The 19,416-nt window shown below is 31.6% G+C and overlaps 4 protein-coding genes across 4 annotated transcripts; 1 reads left to right on the plus strand and 3 right to left on the minus strand.

The window, feature by feature from the left end:
- Positions 1-360: 360 nt before the first annotated feature.
- On the minus strand, positions 361-3,461 carry LOC113855819 (protein DETOXIFICATION 16-like). The gene is made up of 8 exons (XM_027487449.1): positions 3,135-3,461; positions 2,171-2,715; positions 1,961-2,047; positions 1,804-1,860; positions 1,417-1,655; positions 704-822; positions 511-597; positions 361-420 (listed from the first exon to the last, which is right to left on the minus strand). Exons 1-8 carry the CDS (start codon positions 3,438-3,440, stop codon positions 361-363), a joined length of 1,500 nt encoding a protein of 499 aa, XP_027343250.1. The 5' UTR covers positions 3,441-3,461.
- Positions 3,462-4,787: 1,326 nt separating this feature from the next.
- Positions 4,788-8,690, minus strand: LOC113855029 (protein DETOXIFICATION 16-like). The gene is made up of 8 exons (XM_027486463.1): positions 8,353-8,690; positions 7,287-7,831; positions 7,057-7,143; positions 6,890-6,946; positions 6,556-6,794; positions 5,404-5,522; positions 5,211-5,297; positions 4,788-5,115 (listed from the first exon to the last, which is right to left on the minus strand). The coding sequence occupies exons 1-8, from the start codon at positions 8,650-8,652 to the stop codon at positions 5,056-5,058; spliced, it is 1,494 nt and encodes a 497-aa protein (XP_027342264.1). The 5' UTR covers positions 8,653-8,690; the 3' UTR covers positions 4,788-5,055.
- Positions 8,691-11,891: 3,201 nt separating this feature from the next.
- Positions 11,892-13,335, plus strand: LOC113855820 (probable basic-leucine zipper transcription factor S). Its single transcript, XM_027487450.1, has 2 exons — positions 11,892-12,109; positions 12,378-13,335. Exons 1-2 carry the CDS (start codon positions 11,892-11,894, stop codon positions 13,333-13,335), a joined length of 1,176 nt encoding a protein of 391 aa, XP_027343251.1.
- Positions 13,336-14,361: 1,026 nt separating this feature from the next.
- Positions 14,362-17,080, minus strand: LOC113855293 (protein DETOXIFICATION 16-like). Its single transcript, XM_027486876.1, has 8 exons — positions 16,898-17,080; positions 15,932-16,476; positions 15,717-15,803; positions 15,403-15,459; positions 15,007-15,245; positions 14,696-14,814; positions 14,525-14,611; positions 14,362-14,421 (listed from the first exon to the last, which is right to left on the minus strand). Exons 1-8 carry the CDS (start codon positions 16,982-16,984, stop codon positions 14,362-14,364), a joined length of 1,281 nt encoding a protein of 426 aa, XP_027342677.1. The 5' UTR covers positions 16,985-17,080.
- Between the last annotated feature and the right edge of the window lie 2,336 nt (positions 17,081-19,416).

Raw genomic sequence — 19,416 nt, forward strand, 5'->3', positions numbered from 1 at the left:
TTAATTTTTTATTAGTTTTTAGTAGCCTTGATCTTCAACAAGAGTTTGCTATACTTTAGAGGATCTTCAACTGTACTAAAATAATCTCTGAAAATGATATTTTATACGCTCAAACTAACTTTTTTTAATGTCAATTTTACAATACTTACAAAATAATTTTCTTTTCCTTCTTTTTCTAATGTTTATAGTTAATATTGAATGTTAAACTTAGAAACTTACATTATTTAATAATTTTCATTAAATGCAAGATTAATAACTTTTAATAAAGAGTTTGAAATACACAAAAATTAAATTGCTCTATTACCTGAACAAAATTTAAAATACAAGAGATCTTAATTATGTTTGTTGAGTGAATTAAATTTAGAAGACTATGTTTTCTGAAGTTATTGAATCAAAAACTCTGTCTGCGGCGTTCTTTGCCTGAATAGAAAACAAAGTTTCAGAAAAGACATGGACACACAACAAAACGTAAGAAGCAAAAATGAAAACGAAATAAAGGCAAAAGTGCACCTCTTGCTCCCAATCAGTACGTAGAGTGATGACCAATAGAGATAATACTTGAACAATAAGTTCACATATGATTCCTAGCCATAGCCCCTACAAAAGAATTTTAGCAAGCAAAAACAAATCAAATCATTCCAATGTTTGTGTAAAGAACTAGACAATGCTATTATTCAACAAATGATAGACATTTTATCCTTACCTTCCCTCCAATATACAATACAAAAGTAAACAGAATTGCTGATGGAATCCCACATAGATAATAAGAGCCTAGATTGATAAAGGCACCAATTTTCTGCCAACCACAACCTCTAGCTGTGCCTGTAATAAGTTAACAAATTGAATATTAATAGCTCTAACTAAGTAGCTAACATTTTGCAATTTTAATAGAATGCTTGCTTGCTGCAAGCTTTCTTTTTCATGATTCCTTGTTTTTCATGCATTAGTGAAGTTTAAAATAATTTATCTAAATCATACTTTTACATGATGATGCGAATAAAAATGCGAGTTTCACAGAAAAATGGTTACAACAAAAAGTTGGCTGTTTAAATTTCAATTGGAAATATCTCATCCACAAATTTTATATATTATGAATCCAAGGAAAATCAAATCTTATAGGACGCATTGAAAGTTTTGGTGTAGAATACTATGTGCTCCTTCGATTGAAGCACTAGTCCAATACACTGCTTCTGTTTAGTTTGTTCAAGTATTTATTGTGTTAAAGATAATAAGGACAATTAGATGAATTTTAAAATAATTTATTGTGAATATCCGAACTATAATGGTAACAATCTAAATCTGGCCAATGAATACAAGATTTAACCGCATGCTAAATGCTTGGCAAACAAAATGTTACACTACTTTTTCTTGACATCAAACACTTGTATTGACTTTCAGATGAAAAAAATAATAAACCTGAAAGTACACCCTGGATCCCATCTAGAAAATTGGATGCTGCAAGAAGTGGCATCATAATTGCTACATATTTGACCACTTCTACTTCATTACTATATACATAGCCCCAAATATTCCGCATTAGTATCATCACGGTTCCAACTAAAATGCCTTCAATAACTGTCATTACCACAACAACAAACACAGCTAAACGTGCAGCCCATGGATGACCAGCTCCAAGCTCATTTGACACACGAATGCTGCAAATAATTAAGCAAAAAATTGGAAAATATAGTTGATATCTATTCTTAATAAAGGGAAATATATTAACACCAATATAGCAAATATGTAATTTAGTTAAATGCTGAAATTTCCAACGAATTATAGAACTAGATAAACACTACTTACCTGATAGCTTCACTGAAACCAGAGGGGATCATCCAAACAGTTGATGCTGTATTTAAGCTGAGGAAACCAACAATAAGTTGGTGAAAATAATAAAAATGTCAAAGCTTGTGCAGGATTTTCAAGCTAATTTAAGAATTGTCTCAGATATGAAACTAACCAAATAGAAAGCACTGATGTTTCTAACTTTGGATTTGGTAGAAGACCAGATAGGAGAACCATCATTTCAAATGACCACATTTCCAAGCTGTTCAATGACATTAAAATCTCAAATTGAATTGAAAGTGTGAAGTTGAGAAAAGCAACAAATGAGTAAAAATCCTAATCAGTTATTAAAGGGTAGTATTAAAATATTATGGAGTGGAATTACCAAACCATTACAGCTGAAGGAATGGCAAGCCTTAGAAAAGAGGGAATGTTATGCAGTGCCTCTTTTGAAAAGCCTGTCCAAGTTGCTGCACACGAAGGAGAAAACTTGACATAGAGTGTTAGTATCAAAACATTCACCCAATAAGATGTAGAATTTGCTATAGCAGCTCCTCTGCTTCCTAGTCCATATTTGAATACCATAAGCCAACAAACAAGAAGATGTAGTAATGTAGTAACTGCAGAGCTAAATACCATTGGAAATACAATGTTTTGGGTTTGCAAGAATCTGTTTAGGCACTGAATAAGACCATAAGCAAAAAGGCTTGGAATCATTAATTGAGCATATTTTCCAGCTTCTTCAGATATCTCAGGATCTTGGCCAAGGAAAATCAAAATGGTTCTTGTGTTTGCCCAAATAATTGCAAGGGGTATGCTTACAATCATAAGAAGTAGCATGGCCCTCTGAGTGTGTATGCCTAACATGCGGTGTTGCTTAGCTCCATATGACTGGCCACACAAGGTATCCAAGGCACATGCCATTCCCAGCTGTCCTAATAAAAAACCAGTAGCAGCTTAGAGCACTCTACACGACTATTCATTACTTGCTTGCTTAATGCATCCAAATCCACGTGTCTTGAAAATAAGATTATAACTTCAACCTTTTATGCTTCAGAATTTCCAATGCTCAACAAATTTATTTCAAACTAGTTACAATGATTTCCTATGATATATTACAGCACGAGGATGAAAAACTAGAAAAGTATTCACTCTTACAGCCTCATTTAGCATATTAAATTTAATCACAACCAAATGATCCGTTATTGAAGCTTCAGTGCTAAACAAAAAAAAAAGTATAACTTTCCAGTTTCCACAACCACCAACGCAACCAAGAATCCAATATGTTAAGAGGGTATTGGAAATAAAGAGAAAAAAGTAAAAAGAAAGCTAAGTAAAACACAACTCACCAGTAAGCTAACACCAGTGACAGAACAAAAAGAAGTAGCCATTGAAGCACCAGAGAGTGGCAACTCGCCTAGGTGACCAACAAACATTACGGATATAATCTGTATGCAAAAGTTTAGCAGACCCACAGATATCAAAGGCCCTGCCAGCCATAACTGCTTCTCCACTTCTTCAAAAATTTCTCTTCTTACTGCTATACTTTTATTGTTTTTCAGTGTATCATTATCAACTTTGACTTCATCTTGTTCTTGACCTGTGATTTGAATCAAGGGAGACCGTAGAGGTTCATGCTGATATTCTCTCTCCATGTTTTTACAATGTTCAGTCACAGCCAGATTCTCATAGATGAGTTTTCTTGTATAAAAAATAATACAGTTCTGAAACTTGGAGCACATGCCTCTGTTTTTCTCTTCGGCTTTTATGATTCTGCGTTAGAAATATTGACAACCCAAGTTAAAATAATGTAAATTACTTTAGTAATTCAATATTGTAATTATTTTAAAAAGAAGTAATATTTTTTAAAATTAATTTTTTCAAGTAATAGTAAGTGGTTAAAAATTTTAATTGATCTCTAAATTACTCAAGAATTTATTTTTTGAGAGAAGTTTTGAATTTTATTAATGGATCGAGAAAAAAAAGTCAAAGAAAAAAGTAACATGTTATCAAACCAAACCTCATTACACAAGCATGAAAAATTCATGTAATTAAGTGATATGTTGCTAAATAACCTGTCCAACATCGCACAAGTAAAATGATATATTAAATCTAAATCTAAATCTATTATAACTTTTTCATGTGTCACCTTTTTTTTTTCTTCTATTTTTTCTTAGCAAATTAATATAAATTTTCATCCATGATTATAGCATAATTTTATTACTTATTTACTTTTAGTGCTTAATAATAAATTAATACTCATGATATATAATAAAAAAATTCAAAATCAAAATATAATTATTAAAATTAACTAGATTAAAATTACACATGAATTAAAATATAAAAACTAAAAATACACTTAGTATGTGTTTAAAAATAATCAAAATTACGTTATAGCATGTTTCAATGTAAAAGCCATAATTTTTTGTATTAAAATAATATACATTTGAATAAATTTGATGTTAATCAAATCACTGACAAAAACTTATTTATAATAATATTAATATTAATAAATACTAATACTAAGTGATTGTGTAATAGTCACGTGATAGCAACTAAAAAAACATTCATATGAAAAATGTTTAATTAACATTCGTTAAGGTTTAGTAGTAGAAAGATTAAATTGAATAAATAGAACAGGAAGGTTAAAGCTTCACTGAAGGTTCAGGTTTGTGAAAGTCAATTATAGGAGAGACAGAATCTTTATTTTGTAAGAAGATTAGTCACTTCAACAAGAATTATTAAAAAAAAGAATTTATTTGAAAAAAATATATAAATACTATATTTTCAATATATTTTGAATCAAACTTAATAAACATAAAAGTGAATAATTGTAAAAAAAAATTAAAATTGAATAATTATATATGTTTTAACATCACGAAAAGAGTAATCCAAAAAGGCTACTGCTATTCGGTACCAAAAAAATTAACACAAATTTCGATTATTGCATTTTTTATTGGATGAAGATAACAATTAAAAAGTAAATGAACAAAAGAAAGAGTCGAGAATCACAGACACATTAATCGTACAAGTTTAGTGCATCCAATTTCCTACTAAAGATATTGGTATCCTTTAGATACAAAAGTTGAGTGCTTACTGACAAAATTGCAAGTGGATCAATTGGTTTAACCAGTAAAAACGAGTAGAGTATCGTTCTATTGATAACTGAATTTCAATTACCAATTAATTCTACCAAAAGAAAGAACGCTAACAAAACTAGTTCCTCTTTCATCCAAATAATTGTTCTGCATGTGTTAAGATATTATAGCTTCACGAGAATATGTTCTCTGGCGTTATTGAATCATTGACCGTGTCTGAAGCCTTCTTTGCCTGAACAAGAAAATATTTCAGATAAAGACACAGATGAGCAAACCAGCATCACAAAATGAAAGGAACAAAGATTAGACAAAAAGGCAACAGTGCACCTCATCCTCCCAATCAGTACGTAAGGTAATGATCAGTAGAGATAATACTTGAACAACAAGTGCACATATGATCCCCAACCAGAGCCCCTACACAAGTATTTTAGCAGATAAAGGCAAATCAAATTGTTGCATTTTTTTTGTGAAAATGACAATAAAACAATACTGCTATGCTACAAAAATAAACTTCTCTTACCTTTCCTCCAATATGCAAAGCAAAAGCAAACACAACAGCTGATGGAATCCCAACTAGATAATAAGAGCCTAAATTGATAAAAGCCCCAATTTTCTGCCATCCGCATCCTCTAGCTATGCCTACATTTAGTTAAAACTTTGAAGGTTACTTCTATGTAGCTAACAATAACATATGCATTGTACTTGTAGTTTTAAACGAAAGCCACTTATCCATCAATTAAGCTCACAATAATTTTATCTGGATCATGCTTTTATGTGATGTGCAAGAATAAAATGCAAGTCTCATAGAAAAATGGCTACATCACAAGCTTGGCTTTTTTATGCCTCAATTTTGAGTATTTCATCTACATATTATATGCATTATAAATTAAAAGAAAATTAAAATCTGATCTACTGGATGTTTTGACATGAAATACTGTATGTTTCTGTCAATTCTAGTAAGACACTGCTCTAATACCCTCCTTAGCTTGCTCTAAGATTTCTTGTATTGATTCTGGTAGCACCTTTGGATGATATTTTAGAATTAGCTACTGTTACTATCCATACTAAAGAAACACAAAAGAAGAAGAAGGGCGAGAGAAAGCAATTGTATTAGCAATTTTTTCCAAAACTTTGCAGCCTCTTCTTTAATAGAGAAGCCTCTCATTCATTCTCCCCCCATCCAGTGTTTGTCACACTCTCATTCTGCTTCATTTCTTTTTCATTTTTTTTAGCTGTCATATCTTTCAACACCAAGCATCCTCTTAGAATTTTCATGAAACTTCAAGTTCTATCCATTTCCTAATTCTTGTTACATAATGTGACATTTAGGTGATTTTCTAGAATGAGGAACAGTGTTTTCAGGAGAAAATGACACTACTCACTCCTTTAAATTGGGTTATTTGAGATACACCCACAACTTAGAAAAATTGAGGAAATACATTATTAGTAGTATACATTTTCATTTTGATAAAAAGTGTATTTTAGATATTTGAATCTAAATATAAAGATTTTACACTTAAATAGTTTTTTAAAGCATTGCCATAATATTTGGTATCCAGCACTTAAATAGTTTTATAAAGTAGCTATGGTACAAAGATTTAACCCTATCAATGCTTCAGAGTTATAGCCCCCAAGTACAAAAGAAATAAGAGAAATGGAAAAGAAGAAAAACCTTGAAGTACACATTGGAGTGCATCCACAAAGTATAATATTGCAAGAATTGGCATCATGATTGCTACATATTCAACCACTTCAACTTCATTACTATACGCGTAACCCCAAATGTTGCGAATTAGCACCATCATGGTTCCAACTAGGGTACCTTCAATGACGGCCATTACTAAGACAATAAACACCGCTAAACGTGCAGCCCAAGGATGACCAGCTCCAAGTTCATTTGATACACGAGTGCTGCAAAAAATCACACAGAACACAACAGTTCACAGATGTCTAAGTTAAATAGTGAGGTTGCTATGAAATTGTAAAACTTGATAAGCACTAGTTACCTTACAGCTCCACTGAAACCAAATGAGATCATCCAAACAGTAGTTGCTGTATTCAAGCTGAGAAGGCCCACATTAGGTTGGAGAAAATAATAAAATAGTCAAAAGTATCTGAAGGCTCCCCTATCTAAGATAAGAATTGCAAAAGGTATCTCAAATATGAAACTAACCAGATGGAAAGCACAGATGTTTCTAACTTTGGATTTGGTAGAAGACCAGATAGGAGAACCATCATTTCAAATGACCACGTTTCCAAGCTGATTAGCATAGTGGGGGACAAAAATTGAAAACAACAGTGGGATCTCAAACAGAATTAAAGAGCAATGTTGAGAAAATCTGAAAAAGTGTAAATCTTAGTCAGTTATAATAGGTATATTAAAACATTAGAGAATTGAATTACCAAACCATAACAGCTGAAGGAATGGCAAGCCTTAGAAACGAGGGAATGTTATGCAGTGCCTCTTTTGAAAAGCCTATCCAAGTTTTTGCACACCAAGGAGAAAACTTGACATAGAGTGTCAATAGCAAAACATTCACCCAATAAGATATAGAATTTGCTATGGCTGCTCCTCTACTTCCTAGTCCAGATTTGAACACCATAATCCAACACACAAGAAGATGTAGTAAAGTAGTAACTGCAGAGCTGAACACCATTGGAAATACAATATTTTGGGTTTGCAAGAACCTATTTAGGCACTGAAGAAGACCATAGGCAAAAATGCTTGGAACCATTAGCTGAGCATATTTTCCAGCTTCTGCAGATATTTCAGGATCTTGGCAAAGGAAAATTAGAATGGATCTTGTGTTTGCCCAAATAACAGCAAGGGGTATGCTTACAATCATAAGAACAAGCATGGCCCTCTGCATGTGTATACCTAACATACGGTGCTGCTTTGCTCCATATGACTGGCCACATAAGGTATCCAAGGCACTTGCCAATCCCAGCTGTCCTAATCAAAACCCAAGAAAAATTTAGAGCACACTACACTATAGACTAGTCACTATTTCTTGCTTAATGCATCCAAATCAACCACTGCCTTGAAATTAGTTTGTAACATAAATGCAATTGACAATGGTCAACGCACTTATTCTGAACTAATTATGTCGACTTCCATTTATATAGTATGGCATGAAAACTCAAAATCTCATTTAGCACATTAAACCCAGGTAAAGGAGCCATTGTAGTTGCAGTGCTAAATAAATAAACACTCTTGACTGTATATTTTCCAGTTTCCATAAACACCAAGAATTTATTTTGTTAAATAGTTCTTCTAACATGTGTCCGATGACACACAATAAGAACTTTTAGATAGTAGGAAATTACAATGTATCCCAAGATCCAACACATTGATAATCTAAATAACTTAAATACTACAATTTTCAATAAAAACAAAAACCTATGTTAAACAATTTGGTGATATGAAGATAAAAGTAAAAGGAAAGAAGCTAAGTGAAACATAACTCACCAATAAGCTAAAACCAGTGACAGTAGAAAAAGAAGTGGCCATTGAAGCACCAGAGAGAGGCAACTCACCAAGGTGACCCACAAACATTAAAGATATAATCTGTATGCAAAAAATTAGCAGACCCACGGACATCAAGGGCCCTGCCAATCGTAACTGCCTCTTAACTTCTTCAAAAATTTCTCTTCTTTCTGCTACCCTTTTCTTGTTTTTCTCTGTACCATTGTCAACTTTGACTTCATCTTGCTCTGGGGTTTCAATCAAGGAAGACCGTAGAGATGTAATTTGATCTTCTCTTTCCATGTTTTCACTTAATCATTTATCAAGTCACTTGTACACTGACTCAGAAGCGAATGAAGGATAAACCCTCATCAATCATCACATCATCTTTGTCTGGATATTACAACTTGACTAGGGCATTGAAATGGAGGGAATAATTAATTACCATACACACTTACAAAACCAGCATAATTTTACCACAAATACTCTTTACAAAAATTTCAAATTTTTTTCTCTCTAAAAACTATTCCTGCTCTCTCAAATTAAAAATACATACCGCCTATTAATTATCATATATGTTATCATCAAAAAGATAATAAAGTATAAACTCAATAAAATTTTAGTTCCATGCTATTTTTAACTCTTAGGAATATCTATTATTCCAATATCTTTAAAGTGGTTATGTAAATATTCTAATTGAGAAATATTTTTGTTTCAAATATTTGATTCTTATCATATTTTAATAAACATGCAATAAGCTAAAAAAAAATAAATTTAGCAATGTGAATCAGAGTTACAGTATTAGTGTAAATGCATAGAATAGTCTCTTTATATAGTTTAGTATAAACGCATCTGCAATGGCATTGAAAAAGAAAATCCAAACGAAGCATACCAGATTCTGTTCCCATATCTCACTCTTGAAACTTGCCCTCATCTCACACCCAAAAAGAACCACCAATAACACTTCTACCAGAGCCACAAGAGACAAACACCCATTTCATAACAGAGGTCTGAACTCCACAAAGAGCACTCTATTTACCAGCCCATATTCATTTTTAGTCTTGATCATTCCATAACCAAAGGCATGGCTTGCCCAATATGCAACAGCATTGATGTTGTTTTAATACAAAGGGGAAGAGTGCAACAACTACTTCCAAACGTGATAAGCAGTACATGGATTATATAGCCCACATGCATGGAAGCTAAAATAGTTGTAATTGAAAGATTTGATATATCCTTACAACGCAAGAAAAATAGAACAAGTATGAACAACTCTCTATTATCTATGGAGGGTTTTAATGACTTGAAACACTGCAAAGGCCTGGTTCACCTAAATCAAATTGTTCATCATACTAGAAAAGATTATCATGTAAATATCGAAATTAACTCATAAAAGTCAAAAAGGTCAACACAACCCAGATAATTTCATACAGAAAATACCCCATATATTTAAAAAGAAAAGGAATTAATTAGTTCATTCTATCTAGCTACTGTAGTTGCAAATTCATAATCCTACTTTACATTCAATCTTGGATGCAAATATACCTGCCTACTTCCCGCTCCAAGCTGAGCTTATAGCCTTTGGCATCTGAAATAATCATTATATCTCAATTTTATTTCTATTTATTTATTTATTTTTATTGGTCCAGACTGTACATTTTCACTGTATCTCAATTCTCAACAAAGCAGCAGCTTAGCATGTACAGATAACATCTAAACTATCTTATGGGCTGGACTTCCAATGCAAACCAGTTTGGGCTTCTCAAAGCCATTTCGGGCAAGACATTCAAGTCCATTCACTCAAAAAAATAAAATAAAATTCAGAAGGGCAGATAGAATTAGTGCTCAAAAAAAGTTGAGATAATTGTTAGAGTTAACTGATAACTTTATCTATACTTTTCACGAGCTATCTGCAAACAAAATGAATAATATATACTATTTTTTTATCGTACAATGTTTATTATAAAAAATATCAATATAAAAATTAAGAAAAATCTTAGTAATATGTTATATAAGTATATTCTTAATTATTGATAAAAATTATATGGATATTTTTCTGTCTTACTTTTATTATAATTATTTTTTTCGTATTTTTATAATTTTTAATAAATTTGATTCAATAATTAGAAGTTTATTAAAAAGAGTGTTGTTAGCCTTCTTAAAAAATTAAAAATAAAACATTCTAAAAATATTTAAAAGTTAATCTTATATTATATGAAATAAAGTTTTAATATAGTTATTTTATCATTATTTTCCGTAACTAGCAAAATATAACATATCTTAACAGTGGTTCTAGTTACTATTATGATTTTATTAAGAAAAGATATACAAACAATGATAATTTAAAATGTGACTTGCAACGTGACAACGTTGTTGAAATTTTTTATACAATTATATTTTTTTATTATTTTATTTTTTTATGATTTTAGTATTACTTTATTACTATTCTCAATGTCATTTAATTATTATTTATTAAAAATGTAGTTTTTATAATGCTATTTTTACCCTCTGTATGGTTATTTGACTTTCATCTTTTATTTTATATGAATGGATATATATATGTCAGATATAATATTGTAATATACTACTTTATTACTATTTTAAATATGAATTTATTGTTAGTTTTTTATTCTATAAAAATATTTCAGTACAGATATTGAAAAAGTAGTGCAGTGATTGATGTATTTTTATATTATTATTATTTATTGCAATAGAATTTCATTTTTTTGGAGAAAAATGGCACTATTTGAATTGTTGATAGATTTATATCATAGAGAGGTGCTTAGATTTGGAGTATATTTTCAGTATTCCTATAGTACCTGCTCTGGCATTGTGATTATCTCACTTTATTTAGTAATTCTCATTTTTAATTAAAATAATAACCAAACAAAAAGTTGTTATTATTACTTTAAGTGAAAAGGTATAAACTACGGAAGTTATTATTATATATAATTTAAATCAATCTATACATGCACCCTAATTATAATCAATGATTCAAAATTAGCTTCCTTCAAATAAATTTTATTCAACTTCAAAAGAACATATTTCACCGTATAAATAGTCTCAATTCAAAATTTTCTTATGATCCTCTACGAACTTTTCTAAAGATATTTTTGATAAAAAGGAATATATAAGAAACAACTGAAAGAGCCTCCCAAAGATATTGCTTGATTTTTATCCGTTGTTTTTCAACTAGTAGTTTACAAAGAAACCATCTTCTGCTACAAATTTTTTCGTGTTGAAAAGAAAAGGATGGTCAGTGGAGCTGACATCTTTTGGGACATCATGCAATGACATATATTCTAGGCTATGTCCTGTCTGGTTTTTAGTGATTTTTTGTTCCAGATTAATCTGAGAAAATAATCTAACAGATAATATCGTAATCGTAATCTTAACTGCTCTAAAACAGAATTTTAAAATGCATATAAAAACAACTCAAGCACTCGCAGCCACTTACAATTTTCTAATCTCAAGGAACCGAGAATCCCCGGAGACTTGGATCCAGACCCAGCTTCCGATCTAGTTGGTGTTCCTACGTCCCGATGGCTCTAAACTCAGGTTTACCTACTTCTCTAGTTACAGAGAGAAGAGAAGAGGGGCTTCGTTCTGGTTTTGCTTCTGCTTCTGCTTCTGAGACTCACGTTGCTGTTGCTGTTGCTGTTGCTGTTGCTGAAGGGGAAGCGCACATTAACAATGATTCGCGTCCAGTTCCCCACGCTCCAAAAAAGAAAGTCTCCCACTGGACAGAGGAGGAACACAGGTTTCGTTATCCTTTAATTATATTATTTTGGTCGTCACCTTCATCTTTATTCCACAAAACTTGGAAAGTTTTTCTAATACGCATACAATTATCACATCACGAGATTAGTTATTAAAAGTAAGCATTGGCTGGCTATGCTCTGGTCACGTAATAATTTCAATTATTGATGCTTCATGTTTTGTCACCATGCATTAATTTGTATGATCTTGTAAGGATATTTTTTATTTCATTTCTTACTAATTACGCTATTTTTTATTATGTATAATAGGTTATTTCTTCAAGGGTTGAAGAGATTTGGCAAAGGAGATTGGAAGAGTATTTCGCGGTATTCTGTTGTGTCAAAAACTTCTGCTCAAGTTGCTAGTCACGCTCAAAAATATTTTCTCCGCCATAACAATCAGAAAAAAAGAAAAAGTATCCATGACATAACCACAGATAATGACTCCATCTCAGTTCCACCTTCAGAGATTGACTTGGTTTCAAATTATGTCAACCCAAACAATAATTTGGTTTCAAATTATGTCAATTTAGACAATAACTTTGTTCCAAGTTATGTCAACCCAGACAATAACTTTGTTCCAAATTATGTCGACTTTGACTTGGTTACAAATTATACCAGCGCAAATAGTGACTTGGTTCCAAATTATGTCAACCCAAACAATGACTTGGTTCCAAATTATGTTAACCCAAACAATGACTTGGTTCCAAATTATGTCAACCCAAACAATGACTTGGTTCCAAATTATGTCAACCCAAACAGTGACTTGGTTCCAAATTATGTCAATCCAAACAGTAACTTGGTTCCAAATTATACCAACACAAATAGTGACTTGGTTCCAAATTATGTCAATCCAAACAATGACTTGGTTCCAAATTATGTCAATCCAAACACTAACTTGGTTCCAAATTATGTCAACCCAAACAGTGACTTGGTTCTCCAACATGTTAACCACTATAATGTTCCATCATTTAACCATGAGTTAGTCCAACAACAGCACAATCCAATTGGCCAACCACATCAAATCATCGCAACCCAACACGATTTGCAACCTTTCCCTGAGCATATTGACTTCTCTCATTCACTTCCTCTCTCAAATTCTCAAATACTGCAATTGTTTAACCTCCTCGATTACAATGATTGGAATGACTTTGTACTTCATCTTCAACTGCGGCAATTTCCTCACTTGGTTCACCATCATGATTGGATTGCTCCACCCCACCGTTAAGTGCAATATAGTAAATATTTGTATAAAAATTTTATTTTACTATACAACATGAATATATTTTTAATCACACTTTGTAATATCATGTTCATGTTTGGATTGATTGATTTTGTATTAATAACTAAATATTTTAAGTTGAAAATTTGTTTATCTTTATTTTCAAATCTTCCAAAGCAATTTAGCTTAGACAACAATATTTTTTTAATCAAAAAGGTTTAGTTTAACATGTTTCATATTTACTAGAGTTTAATTTTAGGCATAAAAATTGATAAGATTGCTTGTTAAGAGCTAGTAGCCAAATTCGCACTAGCTCTAAAATAAGGCCACGTATGTTTTTGTTAGATTACTAAATTTTTTATATAATTATTAAATGAAAATTGATTATTGGAACCAAAAATTTTATAGAAAAATTGCGTGTTCTATTTTTTTTAGTTCTATAGCACCCCCGTTTTGAGAGGAAGTGAAAAAGGATGTAAAAGAGAAGTATTTTTTTTAATATTAAAGTAAAGTAAAATAATAAAATATGTTATAAAAATATTGTAATAAAGAAAGTAAAAAATTTTAGATTAACTATTTTAATTTTTTTTAACATAATTCAGTTATTTCTTTTCACTTTCTTATTTATTTAAACAAGCAAAAAATTAGTTTTTTATTTTATTTTAATCCATCTAAACGATCATATATTTTTTACTTTTTATTTTTATTTTATCTTTCATCCAAACGGGTCATAGAATAAGATAGAAAAATAATAATAAATATGATGAGTGATGTGACGTAATAAAAAGAGAGATATATTGAAATGAAATGTGTAAAAATTGTTATAGTCTATAAATTAAAATTAATAGAAATATTTGGCCAACTGAGTCATCTATATTATTTTCCTAACTCAAATGATCTAAATTAGATTATTCTTCCGTCATATTAAACTGCACTCAGACTTCTATCTCTACCAATAGAATGAACACAATGACTTCTCATTTTTAATCCTAACATTTGTTCTGAACGTGTTGCAATGAAAACATTACATCTTTAGGAGACTATGTTCTCTGGAGTAATTGAATCATAGACTCTGTCAATAGCCTTCTTTGCCTGAATAAGAAACAAAATTTGAGAAACAAAATATTGACACACGAGTAGGCATCACAAATGGATAAGATGAAAGAAAGGAAAAACAAAGATAGTAAAATTGGACCTCTTGCTCCCAATCTGTACGTAAGGTGATGATTAGTAGAAACAGTACTTGAACAACAAGTGCACAAATGATCCCCAGCCAGAGCCCCTTTAGTAGGTAATTAAAAACAAATCAACATATTGAATTTTTTGTGAAAATGAAAATAGATGAATAGAAAAATCCTGCTTTTACCTTCCCTCCAATGTTCAATACAAAAGCAAATACGATGGAAGATGGAATCCCAACTAGATAGTAAGAGCCTAGATTGATAAAAGCACCAACTTTCTGCCAACCGCATCCTCTAGCTATGCCTTCATAGAGTTAGCACTGTTAGATGATTTTTCAAATATGCTACTATCAATTAATATCTATACAAGACTGAACCTTTTCCTAAATGCTTGACAAACCAAATGTTATAATGTTATTTTTCAGCTGTTATTTGACTGAGTTTTTGCCCCCACTTAAACAAGAAATAAAAGAAATGACTGTTGAAAAGGAAAAACCTGACAATACAGTCTGGAAAGCATCCACAAAGCTAGATATTGCAAGAACGGGTAACATGGTTGCTACATATTTTATCACTTCATCTTCATTACTGTATGCATAGCCCCAAATATTGCGTACTAATATCATCACAACTCCAATAATGGAGCCCTCGATAATGGCCATTACAAAAACAACATACACTGCTATGCGCGCAGCCCAAGGACGACCGGCTCCAAGTTCATTTGATACACGAGTGCTGCAAAAATCACACAAGCATTACTGAAACTATACTCTATAATTATATCTATACTAGATCAAGTAAATTAGGAAGAGATAAGAACATTTGACATATGTGAACTTGGTTAAATGGTGAGATTGCCACAAAATTCTACTACATGATGAGCACTACTTACCTTACAGCTGCACCTAAACCGGAGGGGATCATCCAAACAGTTGCTCCAGTATTCAAGCTAAGATGAAATCAATAATAAAAAAAAGTCATAAAGTGTGTATAGGAAATAATTTTGAAAATATCTCCAATATTAAACTGCGGTTTTTAAGTTATATGCAAGGACACGTAATAAAATATTATATACAGTAAGTTTTTATTAGAAATTACAAATTCAAAAAATTTAATATATTGATAATGCTTTAATTTTCAATTTTACTTTTGCTGATTTCTTATTGTGCGCCATTGGCACCCATTAGAAAAACTGAATAAACTAACCAGATAGAAAGCACTGATGTTTCCAATTTTGGATTGGGTAGAAGCCCGGCTAAGAGCACCATCATTTCAAATGACCATGTTTCCAAGCTGTTCAGTAGAGTGGGAGACAATAATTAAAAACATCATGTAGACCACAACTAGAATTGAGAGTGTAATATTAAGAAAAGCAACAGAAGAATATAACTGCACATGGATAGATCAGAGAATAGAATTACCAAACCATAACAGCTGAAGGAATGGCGAGCCTAATAAAAGAGGGAATGTTATTCAGTGCCTTTTTAGTAAAGCCTGTCCAAGTTTCTGCACATGAAGGAGAAAACTTGACATAGAGTGTCAGCATCAAAACATTCAGCCAATAAGATATAGAATTTGCTATGGCAGCTCCTCTGCTTCCTAGTCCAGATTTGAATACCATAATCCAACATACAAGAAGATGTAGTAACACAGTAGCTCCAGAGCTAAGCATCATTGGAAATACAATATTTTGGGTTTGTAAGAATCTATTTAGGCTCTGAATAAGACCATAGGCAAAAAGGCTTGGAACCATTAATTGAGCATATTTTCCAGCTTCAGCAGATATCTCAGGATCTTGGCCAAGGAAAATCAGAATGGATCTTGTGTTTGCCCAATTAATTGCTAGGGGTATGCTGATAATCATAAGAACTAGCATGGCCTTTTGCGTGTGTATGCCTAACATGTGATGCTGCTTTGCTCCATATGACTGGCCACACAAGGTATCCAAGGCACTTGCCATTCCTGTCTGTTCAAATTAAAAACCAAGAGTAGCTGAGATGAGATCACACTACACCTGACTATTCATTGCTTGCTTGCTTAGTGCACCTATATCATCGACTAATGCCTTGAAAATAAATTTGTAATGTAAACCATTTACTTTACAATTGGCAGTGATCAACAATTATATTTTGAACTTCTTTTGTTGACTTCCTATGATATATTATGGCTGAAAATCAAACACAAGAGTAAGTCCTCAATCTCATCTAGCACATTACAATCAAACTAAAGCAAAGGAACCGTTGCAGCTTTGGTGTTCAATAAATAAACACCATTTATTTTCCTAATTCCATAACCACTAATACAAAACCAAGGATCAAATTTGTTAAAAGGCTATTTGGTGATATGAAGATAAAAGTGAGAGGGGAGCTAAGGAAAACACAACTCACCATTAAACTAAAACCAGTGACAGAAGAAAAAGAAGTAGCCATTGAAGCGCCAGAGAGAGCCAACTCGCCGAGGTGCCCAACAAACATTACTGATATAATCTGTATGCAGAAGTTTAGCAGACCCACAGATATCAGAGGCCCTGCCAGCCATAACTGCTTCTTTACTTCTTCAAAAATTTCTCTTCTTTCTACTACCCTTTTACTGTTTTTCAGTGTATCAACATCAACTTTGACTTCCTCTTGTTCTTGCTCTGAGATTTGAATCAAAGGAGACCGTAGAGATTCATGTTGATATTCTCTCTCCATGTTTACTTTTCAGAGGCAGGCTTTCTAACGAAAGTAATAATGCATTTCTAAAACTTGGAAGCTAAGAATTTAGATCATTAACTCCACAAGTCATGTTTTTATCTATAAAAGGAAAATAATACTAATCCGGGTCAATGACTCACATGATACTTAGTAATTTTTGGAGGAGTCGTCCATTCATTGCACTGCTAAGTCTTGAGCTTATCGCACCAAATCTAGCTCAAAATTGGTCTCTAAAAATAAAAGCTCACCTAAGGCTGCAGATAGTGGTTAGAATCACTTGTGGTGTTCATTAAACCACACAATAGAGAAGATTAAAAACCCACAATTTCATACTGAACCCTTCTTTATCTGTTTATGTATGTAAAATAAACAAAAGAGGCTCCAATTCTCCTATATCCATACTTGACTATGCCAAGCTTGCTTGCTTGGAAATAGTAAACTTTACAATACCTGGGTTGCTTGCTGGCCAAGCTTGCCATTATTTTGGTATCATTAATGATTTTGACTTATAATCAGTACACTTTTCAATACCCAGCTTTCTTGCTTGCACATGCACTATGCCAAGCTTCGACGTTGCTTATGACATTAATCCACTCATTCATATAAAATAACCACTAAAGAGAGTCATAGATAAGATTTTGATTACGCGTAACAATTAGCAAATGGGATGGGAACTACGGTGTAGGTTCTTCATCTTCTCGATTTTCAACTTAATTGTAAAGTAGTATAGATTTATACCTACAAATTATAAAAGATTTTCTCCTGAGATAAACTCGTGTGTCACAAACCAATTTGAAAATAGATTTTGATTCTCTCATGTTGTCTAGTAACATGATAAGATTATGATATAGAGAGAAAGACATGATTCTTATGAAAGTTAATTAATGAGTCCTTTAACTAATCATGGTAAATTTTGTTTTTCTCTCTTTAACATGACCATATTATGCTAGTTAATGGTGAATAATTGAACGTGCATCGTGAATAACTGTAAGTGATAATTTGGTGAAACTGAAGAACTGTGTAAGTTAACATCACAAAAAGAGTATCTACAAAGAGTACTGTCATTTGGTAAGGAAAAATTTAACACAAATTGCACAAAATACGATTATTGCATTTTATTGGATGAAGACGTAATTCGTATCAGTTTTTGCATCCCATTTCACACCAAAGAGCAATTTTCATCTACAAATTATAAGATATCATCGGTGTCCTTTTGATACTAACAGTAATTGAAACTAAGTTTTTAGTCCTTTCTGACAAAATTGGCAGATCAATTGTTTTAACCAGTAAAACCGAGTAGGGTATAACCTAATATCCATAACTGAATTACAGTAGAAAGTGAAACAGTTGAACAAACCAAGTTATTCTATATGCAAATGACTATGATTTAACATTTTTTTAAAAGAGGATCTTCCTTACATTGTGAAATTTTTGCACAATATACTAAGCTATGTGATACTTTATGTTTATATTTAATGGGACATTTTAAAATATCTTCTAATTGGGAATATACATGAAATGCCCCTTGTAGAACACAGATTATCTTCTTCTCGAGTTAGTCGTTTTTATTAAGTTAGGTCCAATTTATTTTCAGTATAATTTATCCAATTCTAATGTTGAACCATTTGATGATATCTAATTAATTGTATTTAGAAAAGTACTTTTTGCACCACCTTTTCTAATATTTGTACTACATATTTTGTTATCACCTTTAAAAGTTAAAATCTGGAAAAATATTTATAAATTTCATACAAACTTTAATTTCTAAACGATATAAAATTATTTGCGTATAAGTAACTAAAATTTATTTTGTAGCCATGTTCATATTTAACAATATTATTGACACCGTAATATTTTGTAACTAAAATTGTTATGCTTTTACTTTTTTATTTCAAGATTAATGTTAGTGATATACTTTTTGTAATATACTCTCACTATAAGTTAAAATTTATTAAAAATTATTAAAATTATGTGGGTCACACTATTATCCATTTCAAATTAATGTTTCTTTCTTATATTTTTTTAATTTTTAATAAATTTTAACTGACTAAAGAGTGTGTTAGAGAAAATATGTTGTTGGTAAAAATTCTCCATTCTCTTGCCAATTTGTTTTTTTGGGGCATCCCCTGCTCTTGCCATTGCATTTAAAACTAAGTCAAATTAATTTGTTAATCCCTATGCAGTTAATATTGCGAAAATTATATTCAACC

The sequence above is a fragment of the Abrus precatorius genome, unplaced genomic scaffold, assembly GCF_003935025.1.
Source record: "Abrus precatorius isolate BTA unplaced genomic scaffold, Abrus_2018 Scaffold11, whole genome shotgun sequence".
NCBI lineage: Eukaryota > Viridiplantae > Streptophyta > Magnoliopsida > Fabales > Fabaceae > Abrus > Abrus precatorius.